Source organism: Mesoplodon bidens, assembly GCF_964165515.1.
Source record: "Mesoplodon bidens genome assembly, chromosome: 4".
Taxonomy (NCBI): Eukaryota; Metazoa; Chordata; class Mammalia; order Artiodactyla; family Ziphiidae; genus Mesoplodon; species Mesoplodon bidens.
In genome coordinates, this window is record NC_138160.1 from 68,476,841 (window position 1) to 68,503,147 (window position 26,307).

The 26,307-nt window shown below is 35.9% G+C and overlaps 1 protein-coding gene across 3 annotated transcripts in view; it reads right to left on the minus strand.

Moving 5' to 3' along the window:
• The window catches only part of EDIL3 (EGF like repeats and discoidin domains 3), a 428,938-nt gene that overhangs the window by 127,268 nt on the left and 275,363 nt on the right, over positions 1 to 26,307 (minus strand). For all 3 annotated transcript variants that reach the window (XM_081232430.1, XM_081232432.1, XM_081232431.1), the window contains one exon: positions 22,385 to 22,566. In XM_081232430.1, the coding sequence (XP_081088556.1) occupies positions 22,385 to 22,566 (182 nt within the window). The remainder of the gene's footprint in view (positions 1 to 22,384; positions 22,567 to 26,307) is intronic.

The window sequence follows — 26,307 nt, forward strand, 5'->3', positions numbered from 1 at the left end:
TGTGTGTGCTTTTGCACACATACATAAAAGCATACTTTCTGAGAGTCAGAAGTGATGAACTGGATTCATACATAGCCATCTAAAAACATAAGAATGTGGAAAAAAACAGAATGAAATATACACAACACCATTTATGTAAATTGAAAAACAAACACATGTACAACATAACATCATGCACTTTCCCATAATTCATGTGTCTAAATCAACCCAGGAGGAACCCCTCTTGAGCTCCACAGTGACTGGGGAACCCATTTTACTAGTCGAAGGGTAAGCTGGGATGAAGTGAGAGAGTGGCATTGACATATATGCATTACCAAATGTAAAATAGCTAGTGGGAAGCAGCCACATAGCACAGGGAGATCAGCTCCGTGCTTTGTGACCACCTAGAGGGGTGGGATAGGGAGAGTGGGAGGGAAACACAAGAGGGAAGAGATATGGTGATATATGTATACGTAGAGCTGATTCACTTTGTTATACAGCAGAAACTAACACAACATTGTAAAGCAATTATACTCCAATAAAAATGTTTTAAAAATTAAAAACAAACAAACAAACAAACAAATAAATAAATCAACCCAGGAAAGGTGAAATGAAAGATTACACATCAACTCTTCTAGGCTGAGTTTCTATAAGAGAAGAGGAATGAGACAGAATGGGGAATGAGTAACAGTGCCAGGAAATAAGGAGGTTCATCCTCAAATCGGTGCTGGCAAAAGATATTCAAAGTGGGGGAAGGGATCATTGGTTCCTCTCATTTCCTCCTCTGTTCTCAAGGAAAAGGACTTAAGTATGGCCATCTGATGTAAGAGTACCATTACATACAAAAGTATTTTCTGAGACTCATTCCCCCGTATAAAATACAGCGCCATAAGCATTTCAAGCATACTTATTGTATAACATACTTAAAAGTATTTATAGTTGTACTTTAGGCAAAAGCTAGTATTAAATAAGCAATTATGTTTAAAAGTAGCTTTATGAATAGCTAATTGTTTTTCTCTACCTCAACCTAGAAGTTGTGATGCACCTAAGTAATGCATTTCACTGTGGGTCTGACTGGTAGCTGGTATCACTACATAAAAACAATATGAACATAAAATGTAAACAAATACAGCTTGCCAAAAGGAACTACTTTCTTATTTTATTAAACTGAAAGAAAAGCTTTCAGTTTTTTAAATGTTGTAATACTTGGGAAGTGGAAGAGGAAGAATTCCTTTTTGAAGAAAAGGAAACGTTTGCCAATTAAAGATTGTTAAAAGATAAACTGAAGCATATTAAAAATTTTGAGTTTATTTGATCAAAAAGTGATTGGAATGGGGTAGGACTAAACAAGAAGTGGTTAAGAGTATTCCACAAACAGGAGCTTGGGGGAGACTTACAGAGAAAGGAGGGAAGCAAAGCAAAGAAATTATCTGATTAGCTATAGCTTAAGGAGTTGCATCATTTGGGAAAGCCTAGTTGGCTGTTTGTGATTGGTTGTCCTTAGGTTTCCATTTCTTAACCTTGAGGAATTTACAGGCTTAGGTCTGTGCTTGCCTACGTAGACTGCTAAAGCATTAAAGTCAACTCAGTCTAAAACATATAAACAGCACATACAACTCAGTATCAAAAACACCAAACAACCCAATCAAAAAATGGGCAGAAAACCTGAGTACATAGAAGATATGCAAATGGCTAACAGGCACATGGAAAGATGCTCAACATCACTAATTATTAGAGAAATGCAAATCAAAACAACAATGAGATATCATCTCATACTTGTCAGAATGGCTATCATCAAAATGTCTACAGATAACAAATGTTGGCAAGGATTTGGAGAAAAGAGAACCCTTTTGATGGGAATGTAAATTGGTGCAGCCACCATGGAAAACAGTATGGAGGTCCTCAAAAAACTAAAAATAGAGCCAGCAATTCTACTCTTCGGTGCATATCTTGAAAAAATGAAAACACTAGTTTGAAAAGATCCATGCGCCCCAATGTTCATAGCAGCACTTTTTATAATAGCCAAGATATGAAAGTAACCCAAGTGTCCATCAACAGACAAATGGATAAAGAAGACGTGATATATACATATATGAATATTACTCAGCCATAAAAAGAATGAAATTTCGCCATTTGCAGTAACATGGACAGACCTAAAGAACGTTATACTTGGTGAACTAAGTCAGACAGAGAAAGACAAATACTGTATGTTTTAACTTCTATGTGGAAGCTAAAAAAGAAAACAAATGAACATATATAGCAAAAGAGAAACAGACTCACAGATATAGAAAACAAACTAGTGGTTACTGGTGGGGAGAGGGAAAGAAGGGGGGACATGTTAGAGGTATGGGAATAAGAGATACAAACTATTATGTGTAAAATAGATAAGCTACAAGGATATATTGTATAACACAGGGAATTATAGCCATTATCTTATAATAACTTTTAATGGAGTATAAACTGTAAAAATACTGAACCATTATTCTGTATACCTGAAACTAATATAATATTGTAAGCCAACTATACTTCAATAAAAAAGGCAAATCAGACTAATGGTCTCCTTGTTTAATTAATTTAATAAGATCAATCAATAAGAGAAATAAATGCCTGATTCATAACTTATTATTAGGAAAATCATATTAAAATCAAACACTTAGTGATTGTTTACTTCATGATTATTGGGGCACACAATCAGTAGTCTGTGAGTTGCTACGGAAAAAATGCAGATTTGAAGATTACACAGCATATTACATTAAAGTACTATGTAAATAAATAGTACTTAATGATACCCTATAGCAATCATTATGCATACCAATGTTTTAATACTTTGCACAAAATTTATGTAAATTGACCACTAAGCGCTAGTGAAGAGAGATTTTTTTTTTTTTTTTTTGCGGTACGCGGGCTTCTCACTGTTGTGGCCTCTCCCGTTGCAGAGCACAGGCTCCAGACGCGTAGGCTCAGCGGCCATGGCTCACGGGCCCAGCCGCTCCACGGCATGTGGGATCCTCCCGGACCAGGGCACGAACCGGTGTCCCCTGCATCGGCAGGCGGACTCTCAACCACTGCGCCACCAGGGAAGCCCCAAAGAAAGATTTTTAAATTATTAATTTTTCTTTTCCTAATGATGAGGGTTATGGATTATCATATAAATATTAAAAGTATCAAGATTAAGCAATGAAAGAACCTGTGAGACAGGATGATGTTGATATATGTCCATCATTAGAATTGTTAAAACATAACTTGAGGAATTTGCTGTAACTGTGTATTAGCTATGAACACAATCATGCTTAAACTAAAAAAAAAGCACATTTCTTAAGGAAACAATGGCCAAACTACAACCATCTTTTAACTTAAGGAAATGAGTATTTCACTCGAATATCAGGACTGTCCTTATGTTGAATTAGAAACATTATTTTTTGTGTGGTTATTATAAAGGACATGAGTAATTAGAGAGAATTAGAGCACCCTTGAAATTGTAAATCATCATTATTCATGACACTTTCATCTTAATAGAGATTCTATTTTATGTACTAACATTCTACCTTTGGTGGAGTGGAGATGCAAAAAGACATGCATTCAATTAGCTCCGGGTCTGGAAGTATGAAAAAAAAATGTATATATATACACACACACATACACACACACATATGTATACATGTATATGTATATTTGAAAATTCCAGATAACCATTTTATATTGATGGAATTTAAACTTTTAAATCTGTAAATGAGATTTTTTTTTTCTCCACAATATTTTTCATAATCCACCTCATTTAAGTATGCTTTCACAGGTCACAGTAAGGACAATCCCTCCAGGAGGGCTGTCATTTGGGAGCTGGCAATACAAATAAGCTTCAGGCAAAAAGAACAGGGAACCATCTCTTTTGAGTGATATGAGAAATAACTTGAGCCTCTGAGGCAGTTCTAAATATTTGGATTGTTCAGATGTCACTTAGGGGTTAAAAAGAAACAGGAACATTATTACCAAAAGTTTCTAGTTAAAAATTACAGGGAATTAGACTCCCCTGTAATTCACATTATCTTATTAACATAAAGTATTTTATCGATTGCATCTTTAACATCTTCTGTGGAGACCTGGGTGGTGGGAAGCATCATGAACGTGTCTAAGGAGGAAGACCTCTGGGGTGTGTCAGGATGAAAGGAGTAACTCAGACCAACAGTGCATAGTTTCATGGTTTTGATATGACTGGCCTAGTTATAACAGAATTTCCCTTAAACAACCTCCATATCACCAACGACCTGATTCACTAACACTTCATCCCCCCTGTTAAACACATGCACTGCTCTGCACATCCTGGCACTTTGGCTGGTCTCTGCCAGGCCTATTCTCCTTGTTGCCAGCTGAAACGCACACTAACCGTGAGTCAGTTGTGTTTGATCCTCAACCTGTTTTTTTTCAAGTTGTGCTTGTTATTTTAATTACATAATTTGATTAAACATAATTGCTAAATGTGGCTGGGAAAGGAGAGGGTTTTTTTGCCTATGAAAACATGAAATAGCTTTGAAAAACCTCAAAAAGGCAAATTACTGAAAACAATTAATATTATTGGGGAAGTAATTAATACCTAGGGTTCTATGCTTGAATAACTGCCAGTATGTTTAAGCAACAAATAAAGTAAAAACTGAAATCAATAATGCTTCATGGGTGTGATTCATCTAAGAAACATGAAACAGAATTTAAATGTTTTTTTCTTTTAATCGGTTTTTATTAACTAATCTAATACTTAGTTCTGAAGCTCCAGATAAGAGGGCTCCTAAATTGCCCTCCACTGTTCTGAATGCTGGTCAGCCTTTGACATGTGTTCAATTAACCCAACTGTCTTCTTTGAAAAAAAGATGGGACAAGAACACAAGCAAGTAAGCATAAAAACTATAATCTCTTTATGACTCTTTGCACCTGGGAAAATTTCCAATCAAAGTGAAACACCTCATTCACTAAATAGCATGCAACAGAAGGAATACACACACCATCATGGATGTAACCTGTTAGTTGTTCCACGAGTCCTGGCATAACAGCTTCCTCTGAATTTCCCCCTATTTCTGAAGAGCTTTCAGTATATTGAACTCTTCTCCTGCTTCTTGGTACTTGCTGTGGCTAGAGTTTCTTCATATCCTCCAGTATTTATATTCAGGAATGAACAGAACTGTGGCTATTTTGTTTAACGACTTCAATCTGTATATTAAGTTTCATGTAATAGTATATATTAAGGTAGTGGTAGTCCAGAACCCTCATAAATAAAGTTTCATGGTCTGAGGTATGGATTTCAATTCTTGCGCTCTGAAATTTAGATTTTTCTTGTCTTTTTCCTGGTTACTTTATATGACCAGGGCAAGAATTAAAGGAGTCATTGTCTGTAATAAACCTGGTAATTTGAATAGATTCAGTAAAAAGATGGAAGGAAGGAAGGAGAAAAACAGAAACCTCAAAGAAAAGATAGAAGATGGGGAAGAAACAAGAGGAATTAAAAGAGAAAATTATGACATTACATGAGTAGGAACATTAACCTCAATAAAGATACATTAGAAATAATAAAAATAAGGTCACTTTGCTAAACTATATATTTTTAAAGAAGGCTGAGGTGATACCAAAAAGGAAAAAAAAAAAATTCTTGATGCACAAGCACATGAGCAGTGGGTGCGCCATGAAGGGGAGAGGAAAGAGGGAGGCTGTGGGCCAGAGACTGGACTTGCTTAAGTTCCTATAGGTGGCCAATGTCAACAGCAATAGCTTCTAGGTGGATGTGAAGAGGGCAATCACCTGCTCCACCAAGAAAAGAGAGGGGGGAGGAGCGAGAGAGGGGGGATAAATGAGCATGTTGAAAAATTTTAAAAAGTTTATCAATTAAAAAAAAACTTCAAGGCAGATGTTAGGAGAGGTGCATTACTTTCTTTTCTTTTTTTTTAAACTTAATTATTTTATTTTTGGCTGTGTTGGGTCTTCATTGCTGTGCGCGGGCTTTCTCTAGCTGTGGTGAGTGGGGGCTACTCTTTGTTGCGGTGTGTAGGCTTCTCATTGCGGTGGCTTCTCCTGTTGTGGAGCACGGGCTCTAGGCGTGTGAGCTCAGTAGTTGTGGCTCACGGACTCTAGAGCGCTGGCTCAGAAGTTGTGGCGCACGGGCTTAGTTGCTCCGTGGCATGTGGGATCTTCCCGGACCAGGGCCCGAACCTGTGTCCCCTGCACTGGCAGGTGGATTCTCCACCACTGCGCCACCAGGGAAGCCCCAGGTGCACTACTTCTAGTAGCTGGCTCAGGAACAAGGGGGAGGAATTTCACTTTAAGGCCCACATGAATGCTCTCCTCCACTTCAACCACCTCGCTGAGTGGCCTTCAAAGTGAATGTGACTGAGGACAGTACTGAGGGAATAGGAAAAGAAAAATAACAACTGGATCTTCAATTACTTTAAGTATAGTCTTAGCCAAACCTGAGAATTCCCTGATGTTCATATCCCTAACCAGGACGATGAAGGGTTGGCAGGTAGAGAAGAACGTATTATCCCCTGTGTTCTCTAATTTTTCTTATTTCAGCTTGTTGTTTATAGCACACAAACAACAATGCCAACAGAACAGTTTCCAAGTTTTGCTATGAGAACACTCTATACCTTTCCCTTCATGAAGATATTATTGGTAGTGGCAGTAAGTGCCCTGAAATGTAAAATGCTGACATGGGATCACTTAAACATCAAGACAGAAACAAAAATCACATAATAAAAACTTAAAAGGTACTTCTGGGAAGCAGAATACTATGATACTCTTCATTTTTTATGTACTGAAGGAAAAAGTCTAAGCAAACATATGCTCTAGCAAACAAAGTGGCAAGTTTTCTAGGATATTATTTTCTAGCATTGAGCAATATGAATGAATTAACCAAAAAGAGAAATCAGAGGGCTAAACAGAAGGAGTGGAAACCTCTGGGAGACAGATGCAGCAGCCATTACCAAGAAATAACTTAGTGTTCTATAGTCTTTGTGTACTTCTGGCTTTATTTTAATCTAAATAAGTACACTCTTCCATCTGTGTTTCAAAAATAAAATTAAATAGTTTTAGAAATTAAATTTCATTGTCACTTTGGAATATATCAGCAAACATTCTGAACAATAACCAAACAGACAATATTTCATGGCTTTTTCTGAGAACTTAACTTCATGATTCAAAAACTCTGTTTCAAAAGACAAATCAAGGGCTTCCCTAGTGGCGCGGTGGTTGGGGGTCTGCCTGCTGATGCAGGGGACACGGGTTCGTACCCTGGTCTGGGAAGATCCCACATGCCGCGGAGCGGCTGGGCCCGTGGGCCATGGCCGCTGAGCCTGCGTGTCCAGAGCCTGTGCTCCGCGGCGGGAGGGGCCGCAGCAGTGGGGAGGGGCTCACGTGCCGGGGGAAAAAAAAAAAAAAAAGACATCAAATAGTGCTTGGTTGTTTTTCCTTATTATTAAATTGTTACTCTAGACCTAAAGGTAGCTGCTAGGAATGTTATTACCTGAGCGAACCAGATTATTTAATTTCAGACATGCTGAAAGTAAGTTTTTAATATGACTCCAAAATCGGACGCACACTGGCAATATTCCATAGTCTCTTAAAGTGCTGCCTGATACAAAAGGTTCTTTGCAGTCTATAATGAAGTCTCCCTGGAAGAGGCAAGTAATATCTTTTAATCCTTCTACCTGCTTATACACTTCTATGGTAAGGATTAATTTGTAATTTGCATTGTATTTCTATGGAAAGTGTGGGTACTCCACTTAAATATCTAACTATTTTTAAATAAAATATGGAAGGTAAAATGCTTTAAGCTGTTTGAACATTTTGAATCCCTTTATGAGCAAATAAATCCTGAAATTTGCAGCCAGTTTTTCACAACAAATCAACATCTGGAACTGGACTTGTTGAGTTTGGGACTTCTTATTAGGTGTTGGGAGAATGATGGTGCTATGGGAACACTGGAAAGATGAGAAACAAAGAGAAGCAAAAGCCTGCAATCGGAAGTCCTGTACTGCATGTCTTTAAGATGTGCATACAGACCCCTCCTTTTTAGGTGATGATCAGTAGTAAGAACCACTAAGACCCAAAATTGCTTGCCTCCACCAAGGGGTATTAGAAGGAACAACAGAAATTCTGTTTCTTTAGGGTGGGAGAAGATCACTGTACTTAAAATGTTTGTCTTCTGAAAACCCATGCTGGAAAACTGGTTGTGCCACTGTGCTTCCTAACATGGCCTTGGGCAAGGTTCTTAACCTTCCTGAACCAGAATTTCTTCATCTGTACAATGGTAACGAGATGCTATCTAACTCACAGGGTCTTCTGAGTATTAAAGGTGATGTTGACCCTTAGGTCCCTAGCATCTTTAGGGATTCTTTGATTGTTTGCTATCAGTACCATTCTTTCTAGGAAAGAGGAAAGTTGAATTTGTTCTTTATAAATGTAGGAAAACAACAAAAAGAAGAAAACGATTCTTTAATTCACACTGATCGGGCATATTAGACTCCATTTCTTTAACTTTTACTTTTCAAAGTGCTTTTATACATATTACACTATTTCTTTGCTCTTTATATTAACCCTAAGAAATAAATTGTATAATTCTGGTCTCCCATATGGGCCAAGATGGGAAGATGATGGGGGAATTTTGGTCATCTATGCTCCCTTAGAAGTAAGGAGAAGAATACACAACGGGCAAAGGTAAGCACAGAAAAAACTCTACTCCCCACACAGCGCTCTTGTCCAACATGGACTCCTTGATAAGGTAGAAAGATAATATTTTTACATGTTTTCAAAGAAACACAGTTTCACCACTACCAAAAAGTCTGCATAGCAAAACATTAAAATATTTCAAATTTAGGAGGAAGAAAATAGAATATACCTCATTATTTTAAAATAATAATTTTGCTGAACAGATGCTGGCAATTAGACAGTCTTTAAAAAATGTAATGACTGTACTGTTCATAAACTTTCGTTCCACTTCCCCTAACTAAATACTATAAAACAATTTGATCTAACATTTTCTTTTTTCTTTCTTTTTTTTTTTTGCGGTACGCGGGCCTCTCACTGTTGTGGCCTCTCCCGTTGTGGAGCACAGGCTCCGGACGCGCAGGCTCAGCGGCCATGGCTCACGGGCCTAGCTGCTCCACGGCATGTGGGATCTTCCCGGACCGGGGCATGAACCTGTGTCCCCTGCATCAGCAGGCGGACTCTCAACCACTGCGCCACCAGGGAAGCCCTGATCTAACATTTTTGAAACCTTGAATTAATTATTGTTAAATGGAAAAATATCATTTTTTAATTTTTATAATTTCATTAGAGTGTGACTGGAATTTAGAAAACAAGTTATTTTTTAATGGTCAAGAACTACACATACTAACCACTGACCAGATTTATTCCTATAAAAATTACATCCGTAACTCTAGCTTTACAGTTCATTTTACGACCCATTATTCTAAGATTCATATGATTTTAAAAGTGACATAAAATTTCTGATGACAAAATACTATAATCATGTTATTAGGACATTCAAAATAAGGCAAAGTACATTACACTTGACTTTTTCTTTTTTTTTTGGTAGCTTGAACTGTAGATTTTCTCTAGTCTTAGATCACTTCTTCGTTTTCAAACCTTCAGTGGTTTGCCTACCCACCACCAAATTAAAACATGCACATCTTTCACTCTGGCATGCACTAATTCCTACCATGTCATTGCAACTTATATTTTCAGCTGCACTTCTGATTATTTAATGGATTTAATTTGTCCCACATGTCTATAATTTACAAACATGATGATAGAGACAGTGGGAAATGGAAAGACAGAAAAGACCTTTGCACATGTAATCTAAAGAGGACAAACACACAATTAACTGTAATTCGAAGCAGAATATTACAAATGATAAAGGGACCAATGGGTTGTTATGGACATAAAGAGAAAATATCAATTAATAGTGACTGGAAACAGAAAACTAGGTCTAGAAAGGTCAAGTTGCCTCCCCAAGGTCACATGCCAGGATTGAATGGTCATCTCAGACTCAGAGGAGAGCAAGAGAGATAGCCCAGGAGGTGGAGCACTCACTAAGCTAATGAGGGTCTGGCGAGGCTGGACAAAAAGGTAATTCTTCTGTTGTTATGTCTGTCTGTCTGGAAGGCCCCTTTCATCTATTGGAGCAGTCTGAAAGCTTCTCTGCTCCTTAAGCCTCTTTTTAAATAGCTTCCTTTGCACTTACATGTAACACTTAAAAATTATTATTATGACACTAATACATTTGGCCTTGGATCTAATATTGAATATGCTATTTTCAGAATCATATTAGGTAAGATTCAGTTCAGATGTGAGTGACAAAAGCCCGAATTAACAGTGGCTTAAATAAGAAAGAATTTGGCTTCTCCCTTGTGTAAACATGTGACTAGGCAGAAGGGGCTGATATAGCAGGGCCCCGGGTGCCTTCCATCTTGTTGCTACTGTATGTAATGCTGATCTCATGGTCCAAGATGGTGGCATCTGAGTTTCTGGCAGCAGGATGAAGAAAGGGATAAGAGGGGAGAAGAGGGCATGTGGGTACAACCTCTCAAGGAAGATTCACAGAAACCACACTGTGATGCTTTTGCTTATATGCCTTGGGCCATTTGTGAATCACAAGCCTACATCTAGTGGAAAGGGAGGTTGGGAAATATAGCCTAAAAGACTATATTTTTATATAGAATATTACACTGAATAAGATATATAATCTTATACAGAATAAGACTATATTCTGAGGTAAAACATGCTTATTAGCTAGTAATCCTCTTGCTATGGAAATAGGCAAAAAGGATGTTGGGAGACAGTTAAAAGTCTTGGCTACAACTCTCAATAAATATTTGTTAAATGAGTGAGAATGTACATTTATTAATCACTTGCTGTATGGTAATATGTGACAACATCTATTATAAAATATTCACAACAATCTTAAAAAGCCACTCTATTTTTGTTACCACTTTATATATAAAGAAGTTGTATCTTAGAGTGGTTAAGTAATTTTATCCAAAGTGACAGTGGCCAGTTGAATCCAGAACCACTGATCTTGAACACCATATTGCTTTACCATAGAATATAACTGCTTATGCAAATGTGTTTTACTTGTGTTAGATTTATAGGTAATGTGGCTTATCTTCACATTATTTATTAATTCACTTAATAAATACTGAGCAAATAAAAATTGTTCCAGGTCTTGGGGATACCAATTATGATAGCATATTTTTTCTTATTTATTAAAGGTTTAGTCACTGGGATTGGTGAGAATACAAAGTGACCAACAGTCCCCCATCCTCATTCAGCTTACTTAATAAAATAATCTTCTATATAGTCTTTAATTATAAGCAACAAGCAAAAAAGACTAAGAAATTATAAGAACATATATTATGAGAACTGTATCTAGTCTAGGGTGAAGAGGTGAGTCAGGGAAGGCTTCCTTGATAAACTTGCCTCTAGAAGAGAAATTGGCACATGGGAAATGCTCAGTGAATATACTGAATGAATGAATGACTGAATTTATTAATTAAAAGGGAGTTGGAGGTCACTTTGGAAGATGTTTTTGCCAAGCCTGGGAAGTAGAAGGGAATACCCTTCAAGAAGTCCCATGTGGCTGGAACTCAATAAATTCTCCCCACTTCCCAGAGCACATCGTTGAGTTCAATTATTCGTTGAATTAAATCAAACAGCGTTTTTTTTCCCTCTCAAATGTCCACACAATGAAGTAAAAATTTTTTGCATAAGATCATCTAAAATGTTTTCTTTACTTAAATAAGCTCCACATAGGCTCAGAAAACGTGTCTATTGCCCAAATAGTTCTCTGCAAGTAGGAGCGGCTAAATAAATACTGATTCATCTACAGCAGATTCGAAACTAAGGAAAACATTCTAAAAAATTTGTAATGTACTCTTCTTTCAACATTTACATACATCTTTCCAAATCTGGGTTAATGCTCCTAAGAAAGAAAAGCTAAGATCCACTGGCAATATCAAAATGTCCTATTTGTTGTTTTGTTTTACAAGATAATCACTTGAAAGAACTTCTTGAAAGCTACCATTATGTAAAAATACTGGCTTAGGTTGGCCTCCTGCTAGGAAAACTAAGAAAAATTTACATCTGCTTTTGAAACTCAGCACTCACTCTCATAGGCAGTGTTAATGATAGTAACTAAGGAGACCTGAGTTTAACACAGCTTTCTTTTAAATCTGAAAAATGAAAATATAGCCTATTATTATAAACTCAGAGAAGAATACTTCAAACTTAAAGTAGCATTAAACACATAATACAAGCAAAAATCTGAGAGCCCATTTGTGGGAAAAAAAAAAAAAGGAGATCTTTGTTATTTTTTTAAGAACCAAAATAACAACAAAATAAAACAATTTACATTAAGTACACCAATGTTAAGTTGATACAGCTACTATTCTAATTAAATATATCAATCTTGGGGAAAACAGCAGCAACCACAGCAATAACAACATTAAAAACAAATACATGGAGAAAATGTAACCAACATATAGTACAGAAATGAAATGTCCTGAAAAAGGTGTTAATGTGTAGAATGAATACACTTATTCCCAAGCTCAAAGTTCAGCTCTTTTCTTCCAAAGGGTCCTGTGCAATGGTGCTCCCAGGTAAGCTATGGTCTTATACACTGTTTTGATGAAAATGGAAATAGAAGAGAGAGAGACTTTCACCTCTGTGGGAGGATACTCTGTTTTAGAGTTCTCATCTGTCCCCTCAAAAATCTATTTCAACTATATGTGGACAGGCGTGGCCTTGTGCCTCAAAGTGGCCAGTGGTAATAAGGAAGCGTGTCACTTGGTGGTGGTGTCCACTTGATCCACTTCTACTCTCTATACAGAGCAAACTCACTTTTCCAGCTTTATGCTGGATATTATTTTCTCTAGGTAAATCACTGAGGCCCAAAATATATGCATCATTTTCCAAGCAGACCAACTCCTTTTCCTGATTTCTACATTTCTGTTAATGGTACCAAAATCATGCTCAAGCTCACAACCCTGGAATTTAATTTTTCTTACTTTTTTCCTCCCTCCCCTCCCCTAACACACAGTTGAATCAGTTGTCAGTGATGTACCCTCAAACCCTCTTACAGTTTGATCTTTTATTTTTATTTCAACAGCTGCCAGTCTCATTCAGGTCCTTCTCTGGGCAGTTAGCCATAAAAGCCTCTCAACTGGTGTGCCTGCTCCTAGACTTGCCTCTGCATTAAACACAGCATTTATTCAATAAATTTTTACTAAAAGCCTCGTTAGCACTAGGCTTTGTGTTGTATACACATAACACGCACCACACCACTGACATGTCACCTTCCTAAACTCGAGTTCTGACAGTATTAATAACCTGCTGAAAACTCTTCAATAACCATCAAGTGCCACCTTCATCCAGTATTGATGTATTTCACCTTCTGATGTCTCCTTACCTTTGTAGACCCTTATCCTCTTATTCCGCACCCTCCCGCCCCACTGCTCCCCCGACATGTACCCAAATTTTCAGTATAGTAAACCAGTCCCTGTGGTACCTCGAGTTCCCTCCATCTCCTTTGTGACTTTGTTCATCCTGTTCCTTCCATCTGGAATAAGCTCTTCAAAGTCAGCCTCAAAAATGGTGAATATACTAAATTCACCTTTAATAATTAAAATGTAAATGGCTTTTTGATGTTTTCATTATACTCTGGTTGCATAGAAAATAAGTATTTCTTCCTTAAAGACTCCTAAGACCCAGCTGAGGATTTAAAAATAAAACATTTAAAGCCTGGTCTTCCAGAGATGTGGATATTTTATGACCCTTTTACTGTTTAATTATGACTTAATTATTGAAGGCCTCACGTCATAGGCAAAAATCCTTTGAAAACGATTAAGCATTACTATTTCCAGTTCATGGAGGAATGGGGATTCCACTTAAGGAAGACAACTCATACAGGCAGGTTAATAATAAAATATCACCAAAGTAGCTTAAGTAGTTAGGTCTTAGAATTGTGATGTCTGGATGCCATCCATTACTTTAAAATATCCCACACTGATGTCTCATTTGGAAGAACAATATACTATTCTCCAACATCTTTATTTAATTAAGTTGCTTCTAATAGTGAAAGGGGCACATTCAAGGAGAAGTATATCTCTCTTGCTAGACTGTGAGCTTCATCAGGGTAGTGATTACTACTTTTTCCCTAAGGATCACCACCATCACAATCCACCTGAGGTGTCTGCTTATTATGTAGTCCCCTGGGTTCCAACTCTGACCTATTAATTCAGGAACTCTAAGGATGGGGACCATATTTAAAAAGCTCTCCAGGGGGCTTCCCTGGTGGCGCAGTGGTTGAGAGTCCGCCTGCCGATGCAGGGGACACGGGTTCATGCCCTGGTCCGGGAAGATCCTACATGCCGCGGAGCGGCTAGGCCCGTGAGCCATGGCCGCTGAGCCTGCACGTCCGGAGCCTGTGTTCCACAACAGGAGAGGCCACAACAGTGAGAGGCCCGTGTACCGCAAAAAAAAAAAAAAAAAAAAAAAAAAAAGAAGCAAAAAAGCTCTCCAGGTAATTTTTATGTAGTTGACATTTGAGAACTACTGCCCCAGCCTAGAGGTGCACATATAAATCTTATAAAATACAATAGCTACTTTATAAAGCTTTAAGAAAATCCAAGACTCCCCCCATACCCACTACCAGTGCCCGTCCCGTACCTCCAAAAAAAAAATAAATAAATAAAAGGGCACTTCCAAGAGCTTTCAAAGTAAGGATAGTACAGAGGTTAGGAATGGCTTAGTGCTGGCCTCTCACACAAGCTGTCTGCGTTTAAATCCCAACCATGCAATTTACTAGAGTAGTCAATTTGGACAATTTATCGTTCTGTGCCTAGATGTCCCTATCTGACTAATGGGTATAAGAACAATACCAATTACATGGAATTATGGATTCAATATACACCAAGTAGTTGAAACAGCATATAGTGCTAGCTGTTCGATTATTTTCAAGCTAATACATAATAGTATGGATAATGAGACTCAGCTGGATCCAAAGTATAAGTGACTAGAGTAACTTTTTCTGCACTTAAATCTAACCATATTCAGTTAGTTTTAAACAACAACTGAATCCCCCAAATTGAAATGGTTTCCAATTAATTACTGTCTCAAAAAACTAAAGCTTTCAGAATCAGGCCAAGTGGCTTGGTACTTGGTCACATTTTCAACACAAGGAGGTTTTCAGTGAGGCCTTGGGGCAGAATAAATTTGTTCAGTGTCTGCAGTGGAAATAAGGGTTTCCTTCAGCTCAGTCCAAATAGTAATCCCACTAGTTCCCAGACGATAAACATAAAGAGACAATCAAACCTTTAGCTCAGACTCTCACTTTTCCCCTTGCTTCTCGGCCTTTCTACCCCACCTAAGGACTCAGGACAGGCTGCCAGTAGACCTCCTCTGCCCTTGTAGGAGGTGCTGCTGCAGCCCTTTCAGAATGAACTGTTGCATTTGAGGCAGTAGCTGACACGGACTCATAAGCAAAATCTCCCATGGGCAGGTCTCATAAGCACGGTTAACACCTTGGATTGAAGCTGGACCCACAGGTATGGCAGACTCACGTTCACGAGCGCGTTTGGTAACATCGGAGAAAAGTTACTAGAAACTCTGAAAGATGATAGGAACTTAGGGTTCTGTCTCCTTTAGTGCTAAGTGCCATAAATTGGGATATATAGCCCAGAGGCTGCCCAGATGGTCACGTGAAGAGATTTGAAGAGGGAACCAGAGTAAGTTTGCCATGAAGGTGATCAAGGTAGATTGGAAAACCAGAGATATTAAACTTTGAATGTTTTGTTTTTTCCATGACAGAGAGTTATTTTCAATCAATTCAGATGATCTCCATTTCAATCTACCAGTATCATAAACTACAAAAAAAAAAAAAAAAATCACTGGTAATACTCATGAGACATTGGGAACTAAACGAACCACAAGACATTTAAAACCTCAACCTTTGTAAATACAGAAGATAAGTTGGAAATGTTTTCCTCATGGCCAAAATGTATAGCAAGTACGTATAATGAAAAAGTCTTTTATATATGAGTGTTTTACTGAATTATCTACTAACAGTTTAATAGATGCTAAAAATTGTGTTAAAACAACTCCCTGTAATCTTCATATTCTATATTTTATGAATAATACTAATACATTTAGTTGGGATTTTTTTGACATTTCTGTAAGGGCAAAAATGACATAGCGTAAGCTTGGGAAATACTAGTACTTCAAATGTTTCTCTATGGTAAATTAATCTTAGAGAGAGACTAAGAGAGACATTAAAATAATATGATTATTTTAACAACGGTAATGTCTAAAGTTTCAAACTCTGGTGGTGTGATTATAATAACAAACTTATAAAAATTTTGCAAGAAGTTAAAATAGACGTTTTTTTTCTTTAACATTTCTGGAACAAAACATAACCAGGATAGGAGAAGATGAAAATTTTGGTGTTTGGCACTCCGGGTTTAATTAGCAGACTTCCTGGCAAACACCTTACAAATATTACCCACGCTCATCTAACGTTGCATATAAAAGTGGTTTGCAGTGGTTACGGAGGAAAGTATGGGCCACTGGAATTACAGAAAGCTTGATTCCTCTGCTGCCCAGATGCGTGAGGAATTCCTCATATTGTGGAGAGTTGTAGCTCATATGGCACCAATGGGATCATGCTTAGAGGGCACAATTCACATGTAAGTATACAACAGCTGAACATAGAGATGAGCTAAGTTGTTTGGACATTCTCAGTACCACTCAGTGCAGTATGATTACCATGTGAAAACAACCACTATCTCTCTCCCATCTATTTTGTTCAATAATCTCTTTTCTTCTATCAATTATCTGCATCTATCCAACACAGTTTGTTCTTTTTTTATTCAAGGTGCTATGGAAATAGACTTAAATCAGGTGTAATACTAACTCTCAAGTGATATAGGAGAAAGGTAAACAAAGACCCTTTTATGTTAAGTATATTAGTTGCTATGATTGAAATATATAGTTGGCAGAGTGGGAAAAAAGGACAGTGTAGTCACTTATGGCTTTGGAGGTAAACAGCAGGAATTTCAGGAATCACTTTATAGAAAAGGCAATAAAGGAGCTGAATCTAAAGAAGGTTGGTAGATGGTCAATAGAAAAACCATGAAGTGTATGTGCCTAACCACAACAGCAGCAACCAGCCAGGTGAAGTTGCGCAACAGCAAGAAATCCAGGTCAGTGAGGTCTTGGGTGCTGAAAGAGAGGAAGCAGCTTAGAGGAAAGAGAAGAGATTCCCAATGCAGCTTCTTTTATATTAGAGAACAATTGCTATCTGATTAGTCATCTATTCCATAGCTCAGAGAATCTGGAGTTAAGATCCAAAACACATCCATTAAAGCAAATAAGCAAGCAATATGCACTAGTATTAGTATAAATGTAATTAGAGACTAACTATATTTATTGTCAATATTATATATTGATATAATATATTTATTATCAATATATTTATTTATCAATAAATATACTGATAAATATATTATATCAATATATTTCAGTAAAGATGCATCATGTCATTTTTAGTTAATGCTAAGTGCCTTTTTGTTTTTAAACATTAAAAAGTAACATTTTTTAAAAGCATACACAACTATGTGTGGAAGCTCACTTCTAATAAACAACTTAAAGGAAAATAGTAATTTTCCATACAAGATTACTATTTTAAACAAAGATGATTAGAAGCAATATATTAATGTCTAGATGTAATTAACCTTAGAGAGATGTTTAGTATGAATGGGAGTGTATCTGAGAATGCAGCTTTTTTCATGAAAAAACAGGCTAAAACATATTCTACTTGAATGAAGAAGTAGTAAAGACAGATTTGATTCTGTGCAATTCAGGTTCTGTAACTAGAAGACAACCTGGAAAAAAAAATCAACTTTTTAATTTTATGATTTTAAAAACGGTTTTTGTGTTTCAAGGAGCTCCAGGTGCCTATAAGTACCAAAAAAGTCTTCAAACATATTATATATAGGCTTTTGAAATGAAATACATGATTACTCTATTTTCTGCAGCATTTTAAATACCTAGTTCACAAAGTTTAAAAAATCCCACCACATATGGAATTTATATTCCAGAAATGTGAACTTGTAACATAACTTGTGCTCACATAAGTCTCTTTTGGGTCCATGTATCTACACTAACTATTATTTTGTTTAAAATGCAAAAGTCAGATGGTCTTGCTTTTGGGTATTTAAACTTTTCTAACAAAGAAGAATCTAATAGCCATTTAAGAACACTAACTGTTGAAAATACTTAAAGACTTTATGACTAATGAATAATGACTACTTAGGAATTGCTGCTAAAGGGGGGACGCACTTCTGACTAGGATATACAACATGGTTCTGCCTTCCTCTAGTTTACAGGCTTTTTGCGGGTCACATAATTCCTACTATTCTTCCTCATTTTTCTTCACTGTCGTTTCCTCTCCTTCCACCCATGCAGTTATCACTACTTGCAGTTCCAACAACAAAGTGCTCAGATCATCAAGCAAAAGTGTTTTTTGCATTTTATTTATTTATTTTTAATGTATCTCAAGCATTACAAAACCAGGCTTTATGAGCTGATGAGCCCTGTTTTTACAGGGCAGTCTGAGGATGACCTGCAATAAATAGGTCTGTGGGACAATCCAGAAGTTTTTATTTTTATCCAGTGACCTATGTGATTCCTAGGCACAGTAAAGTTTGAGAAATAACTAACCCCCCTCACCGCCCACTAAACCCTGTGGGATATAGAAAAGGAACATATTAAGTTCATATTCACATTTTCTAAAAGGGTAATGAATTATTTAAAATAGAAAGATCTAGATCTATTTTTCTGTGATAAAATACTAGCACTGAAACAACTACTGGTAAATTAACTTTCAAAGGAAGATTATGGCTTTGCCTTAATATACCCATCAAATAGATCAGCATATAATAATATATCTATGTAATATATAGTGTAATGGGAATTTCTCTCCTTTCATATTCTATAAATATGCCAAGCTAGTTTTTAGTTTAACAAAAGCTCTATTAAAAATAGACTGTTTGGATATAATAAAATATTATGGTTCAAATAGAATGGTTAGCAGATGATGTAAGACCAGGCTACACATGTTATACTATTATGTTTACTTACTTTTCTATATTCTAGATTGAAAGCATTGTGAAGGCAAATACTACCTTTTTTCTAGTGCCCAGTAGAGAACAGACCACAGGGTAGACACTCATTTAGTGAATATTTGTTGAATGGATGAATAAATAAATGCCTGGAAATCCAATGTATATGCATCCCAGAAAGAACATATACAAATAAAATCACCTTGGAAATTTAAAAAAAAACCAAACAAACAATAAATGAAAACTACTTGTAGCTATAAAAAAAAGAAGAGAAAAATAACAGGAATAGAAAATATTTATCTTTTAAAATAAATAATAAATAATCATCCTGGCTTATCTGATTCAGTGCGCAAAGTTCCCAGAAGGTTTAGATAAGCTTTTAATTTTTATATATTACAAGGCATATTTCCATAATTGTGCAAAGTTATTATTTCTGACATATCAGTCAAAAGGGAAATTGCTATTCCAGGGTGCTAATGACCCAGTTAGTGTTGAAGGTTATTAATTACTTGGAAAAAAATCTGGGTGAGGAAATAAAGGTCAGAAAAACTTGAAAAAAAAAATAGGAAAAAAAACTCCTTTTTTGTTTAACTGAATTTACTGTACTAACCCCTTAAATTCAGAACTAATTATGAATATTGTGGTACTATCCATAATTGCATGCTGAGTGTGTAAATTTAAAAATGGCCATTTCAATTTTCATTTCATCAAGACAAGGAAGAAAATGAAATTGAATACTAATTAGGGCATGTGTCTCATACACCTGAAAGATTAGGGGAATACTGTGCTCATTATAAGTGAGTTTAAGTAAAGTACTCAAATGTTTCATTTGAAGGACTGAATATAAATAAAAGAATTAAATGATAAGGGAAATTACTAATGCTCAAACAAAGAATATTTGGTACATAATTAGACTTCCCAGAGCCTCCTAGATACAGTTTTCCTTTAAGAAAGGGATACATGTTTTCTTTTTAGAAAAATAACTTAGAAAATAAGATGTTATTAGAGAATATAATAACATAATACTCTGAACACAATCACGAAGTACGTATTGAATAACAATGGTGAGTTTTCAGTTTTCCTCCCATCATATGCAAGATTTCCTCATCTAATATAAACCCTTTTATTTTACTTTTACTTGTTTTTCTCTAAGAGTTCATTATCATCTTCACACCAAAAGAAAAATAATAATAACCACAGTAATAATAGTTAAAGACTGCCCTTAAAAGATGTATTTAATTATTCTACTTAGGTTGATAAAGTTATATTTAATCTAAGTTCCTCTAAGAGTCTACCCCTGTCCTGTTTCACTGAGGTTATTTCTACCTATAATCACTGGGATAAAGAACTTAAAATTCATTCACACTCTGAAAGACTTCTGCATAGTGTTAAGTAGGCAATAAACTGTGACAAAATAAATGAAAAATCAGGATATAAAACAATCATAAGGTCTTTCTCAGAGAAAAAAACTGCTGAAGTGTGTTATTTATGGTTTATTGAAATAGGAAATCACTGACGCTCACAAACAATTTGTCAAATAGAAACCCTGATGCAAACTTGTGACATCATCTCTCAATTGCTCTACAATTTCTGCTATGAATCATAATTTCTAAAGTTTTATCATGACCTCAATCCTATAAATACATTTCATAAGGTCAACTTAAAGAATGGTCTCTGGAATGATTTTTAGCAAATAGAATACAAGCATTTTTTGTCGTTTTGTGTTTATTTAAAACTTAACTGGAACTTCATTAGTCTATGATCAAAACTGTACAAAGGTGCCATTTCCACTCTCTGGAATTTTCTTTGTGCATGTGGCTGTAGATTAGAAAAATCATGTGCAACTTAAGAAGGAATTTCTGCAAATGCATGCAAATTAAATTCATAAAACAAAACAAGAATATCAGGCAACCACATGGAGCCATATAGATAAAAGAAATGTATATAGCATATGTAAAAATTCATAAGAAATCTGAGCAAAGATATATCTGAAGGAGCTTTTGGCCCTGTTTTGAAAGTACTACAGAAATCATACTACTTGGCCGTAAATCAATTTCCCTTTCTATTAACTGCCTATAAAGCAGTCTCTATCTTCTGCTATAACATCACATCATGGATTCCTATCTTAAACATTACCTCGGACTCAAACTATGTAGTCAACAGATAAAACAGATCAGCTACCTAAACAAATCAAAATTCTCTAATAACTCCCTATTCCAATGGAATAAAGCCAAAACCTTTTGGTATTCATAAACCCTATGGCGTGCTGAACTCGCACACTAAATCTGAACGCATTCCTCTAGCAACCTAAACACAAGTCATGATTTTCTACATGGCATTGCCCAGATTCTCACCTAGCATCCTGGATCATGCTGTTCCCTCGATATCTGGTCTCTACTGAAAGCCATCTTCCAAGGCCTATCTTAAAAGCTATCTTCCAGTGAGGCTTTCTCCTGATAATTAATTACTTCCTCCTCTGACCCCAGTGTATACTGGATTTTCCCTCTCTTCAGCACACATCAATGACTTATTAGATGTTTTTAACATGCTCCCCACCAACAGAGGTATAATCTTTCACAGAAATCATGGTTTGATTACCTTTTCTGTCTCCAAATAGGTAGTTTCCTGTCTCACTTCAGCTAAGGGCTCAAAAAGTATTTAAGTAAATAAAATATAAGAGGCAGGCATTAGTACCCTCCATCACATCTTTGGGAAATCACTTAGTCTCTTGGTATGGCATTGTTTTCTCATGTTTTTAAAAAAAAATAGCTGACTGATGCTAATAAATAATAGAGTATGAATTGAAACACACTCAGCTAGTGAAAGAGGCTGCTAAGACATTTGAGGTATTATCATAATCCATTGCATATTCTGTATTTGCACATATGGAACTACTTAAGACAGAGAAGGAAAAGACACAATTTTTACACTCTTGAAGTATCAAAAGTTGCTACTAAATGTTAACACAGTACTAAGAAACACATGGCGTATGTAAAAACCTCCCTCTTTGATATGTACCTTAAGATTGTGATATAACCCAAGAATTTAAACATTTTTAACCCCCTTAACACACTTTCCAATGGAATGTGCATGTTTCCCACAGTTTCAGAGTTTACAGTCCATTTGAACTCTAGCTAAATCATCCTTTCCTCTGTGACCATGAAGAAAAGTCACACTTTGGACCCTCACTATCTTCTTTGTGAAATGACTCTGGTCATTCCCTGCCAGTAACCTTGTTCCATCCCATCTGTTACCTGAATCCATGGCCATCTGTCATTTTCTGCAGCTGTCCAGGCATTTATAAGCCCCTTCTTATTAAGACGTGCATAGTAGGGATACCATTTCTGGAGTCCAAAAAGAGCTCGGTGGGTAGATGAAGCCGTGATTTGCTGATTTGAAATGATTCCACCTTCAATTCCCAATGGGCCCGAGCATTCTGGGAACAAATGAGGAAAAAAAAATTGAATGTATTAGAAATAATCCATATCAAAATATGGCTGTTAGATTTGATGGGAGATATTTTTAAATTGATTTCAACGTGGACCATCATGCCATTCAAGCCCCTCGGAATTGACAGATTTGTTACTGATCACTACATGAAGGAAATAATTCTTGCTCTCATGCCACTCTCTTCTTCCTTTGCTTTGAATGTGGCACCTGAACAGACATGTCCCTTCTGCACTGCGATTCTGCGTTATGTACTGTTATCCTTTGCTGATCACATTAAGAAAAGTGTAATGTCCTTAAAAGGTCTCTCTCATATTTTATATTCCCATTAGCATGCCCCACAAATCATAATTCCTCAGTAAATATCTGTTGATCCATTATTTCTTGACTAGCCTACGTCTGAGGTTTGTATCAAAATCATTTTCATACTGACTTAGCATTTCTCACTTCTATAAATTTTTTAAGTTAAATTTTTATAACCACTGTCAGTTATGTTTCCACAAAAAGGGCAATGTGTAAATCTGTCAACATTTAAAATTATTATAATAATAACTTGTGATATGTTATAAGTAACAGGAAATATGTAGACAAATTATTTTTATAGAATAAGCAGGTAAGCACTCAGACATTATATAGAGCAGTATAAATACCACTCAGTAAATCAAGATATTAAAATATTTATATTTTGAAATCCACAACTCTACCAATCGGGATTCTACACAGACATTTTAGCTTTTTTCTTTTATTGTTCTTTAAATTTGCAACTTGGAAATTCAAGATAAATTTCCTAATAAAAATTTTAAATACTAAGATTAAAGCATAATATACTCAAATAATATACTCTCGGATACCAAATGTGTTTAGATTTTAAGATTAGAAATGAAGATAAATCAATCTAAAAATTATATATGTACCACATATCGTATAAATTCGAATTTCTTAATTATTTCCTAAAATTTCACCAGAAAGTACATTTATTGTGAATTCAGTTTTGAAAATTCAGAAAAAATAATATGATATAATGAAAAGTAATACCTTGTTTTCTTAATTTCATTAACATTTCATATACTACATTCAACTTACTGCAAAATTAGATTTGTAAAATAAATATAATTCTATTATAAAATACACTATAATAACATACTAGAATTCCTGAAAATATGAAAGAAGCATACTGCTGTTATTAAATGTTAGTGTTTATAAGTCAACTTGATCAGTGATTGCTACCAAGCATATTTTAGATTTTAATTACTATTGAAGTCTAATGATTGTCAGTAATTAAATGTTTACACTCAGATTGAGATTGCAAATATGAAAGGAAGAACTTTACCATTGGACTATAATATTTTAAAAAGTTACTAAGATGTTTCTCACTGGTAACCATTTTTTTCACTAGGTGTAAACATGTTTCTTTTTTCTATTCCAAGCTCAGATAATAAGTAGTTCTAAGCACATTACTTACTAACATTTCCCCAATGAATTTAGAACCTTTAACACTTTTTATAAAAACAAAAATGTGTGGATAAGTAATCATCTTAATCAGTTGTTATTAGTAAAGATGACATTAATACAGCAAAAATTGCATCTCTGTGATTGACAGTTGACAAATCATTCACTTGATAAGTTAAATTTAGGTAGTAAGATCTTTTCTAAAGAATTGTATCTAGAACTCTTTAGCACTTTATAAAGGTGCACTATATCACTTTGAAGTCATTAAATTAAGAAGCCATTCGTTTTTAGAATAGCAGTATTAGAAGCCACCAATAATAAACTGATTTTCACATTCCTAAAAAATTAATGTTGAAAACTCAAATGTTGAGTCTTTGGCCTCTTGCTTTGCTTTGCATTTCAAACTTCAAGATCTTTACAGATTTCCTAAAAGCACTAAGAAACTTTCATGATGCTCTTTGATTTTAAGCAACTGCAGGAGCCTGGCTTTTTAAGAATATTGCCATTAAAAAGAGTCTCAAGGATGCCTGTCCTTGATTTGTACAATGTTTGGATGGAAAAATGCAGCAGGCAGGGAGGCCATTTATTGTAGGCCAGTCAGTGGCATGGCAGAGTTAGAGAGCCAGCTTTGATTAATTAAACTGCTTAGTCTTAGAAAGAACTGTGTACCATTTAGTTGCTTACTTCTAAAAACCTTCTGCTGAATTGGATACCTTCACCAAATTTGTAACCATTTTAAACAAAATTAGACCTCAAACTACACTATTCAGTATGTCTACTTTGTCAGCACTCTTAACCTACCAACCTCCCCTTATTAGCTACTATATCAACAAACACAGTGGCTGTGAACAGTTGCATTATCATATAGGCCAAACACCAATGAGCAATTTAAAAAATATATTTTCAATTTTTTACTCCGCCATAAGGCTCCCAATCTTTGTCATGCCCTCAACAGTCATTCATTCAAATAAAATATAATTTTAAAAAATTTGACATGTTATACTTATATAGGGCTTCACAGCTTACAAAATATTTTCACATGAGCTATCTCATTGTTGTGATGTCAAACTGATGAATATTTCTTTTCTCAGTCCTCAATTCCACAATTTTTTTTTTTGCTTTATAACAAATTTAATCAGTTATACATATACATGTTTCCATATCCCCTCCCTTTTGCGTCTCCCTCCCACCCTCCCTATCCCACCCCTCCAGGCGGTCACAAAGCACCGAGCTGATCTCCCTGTGCTATGCGGCTGCTTCCCACTAGCTATCTACCTTACGTTTGGTAGTGTATATATGTCCATGCCGCTCTTTCACTTTGTCACAGCTTACCCTTCCCCCTCCCCATATCCTCAAGTCCATTCTCTAGTAGGTCTGTGTCTGTATTCCTGTCTTACCTCTATGTTCTTCATGACATTTTTTTTTCTTAAATTCCATATATATGTGTTAGCATACAGTATTTGTCTTTCTCTTTCTGACTTACTTCACTCTGTATGACAGACTCTAGGTCTATCCACCTCATTACAAATAGCTCAATTTCATTTCTTTTTATGGCTGAGTAATATTCCATTGTATATATGTGCCACATCTTCTTTACCCATTCATCCGATGATGGACACTTAGGTTGTTTCCATCTCCGGGCTATTGTAAATAGGGCTGCTATGAACATTTTGGTACATGTCACAATTTTTTTTAAAATAAAGTTTTGTAACATTCACTTACATACTATACTTTACCTTGCTGATCACTAAAGCCCAGCAGAGGGAACATGACTCTGGGGGGTTCTTGACCAAAGCATGAGTCTGTGAGGTATCAGCTTAATTCCTTAAAAATTGAGTGGTCCTCAATTTTTCTCATTTTAAAAATTGTGGTTATGGTGACCCCTAATTCACCAGTTGTGAGGTAAGGAAAGGTAAACAGTGCTTTGCCTTTGTGACTATAAATTGTGAATAATGAGCTTGGTTCTACAAGTCCACTTGCATTTCTCTCTTTAGAGATGAGGTGATCCTGGCCTTTTAGCTCCTGTGGAGAAGGCACCAGATCTTACACTGCTGCATGCTTAGATGCTCACAGTGGCTTGGCTTGTACACAAGAAGAGCTCAATAAATAAGTGCTGAATATTGGTATTGGGTTGGGGTTATTTTTTTCCCTAAACAGCAAACTAATAAGCAAATCCAACTCTTACATTTTATTTCACACTGGAAAGTTATCACAACACTAGCTTTTCTTCACTCATCATTTGGACCACAGTCAAATGGATGTCATCATAATAAAAGGTTCA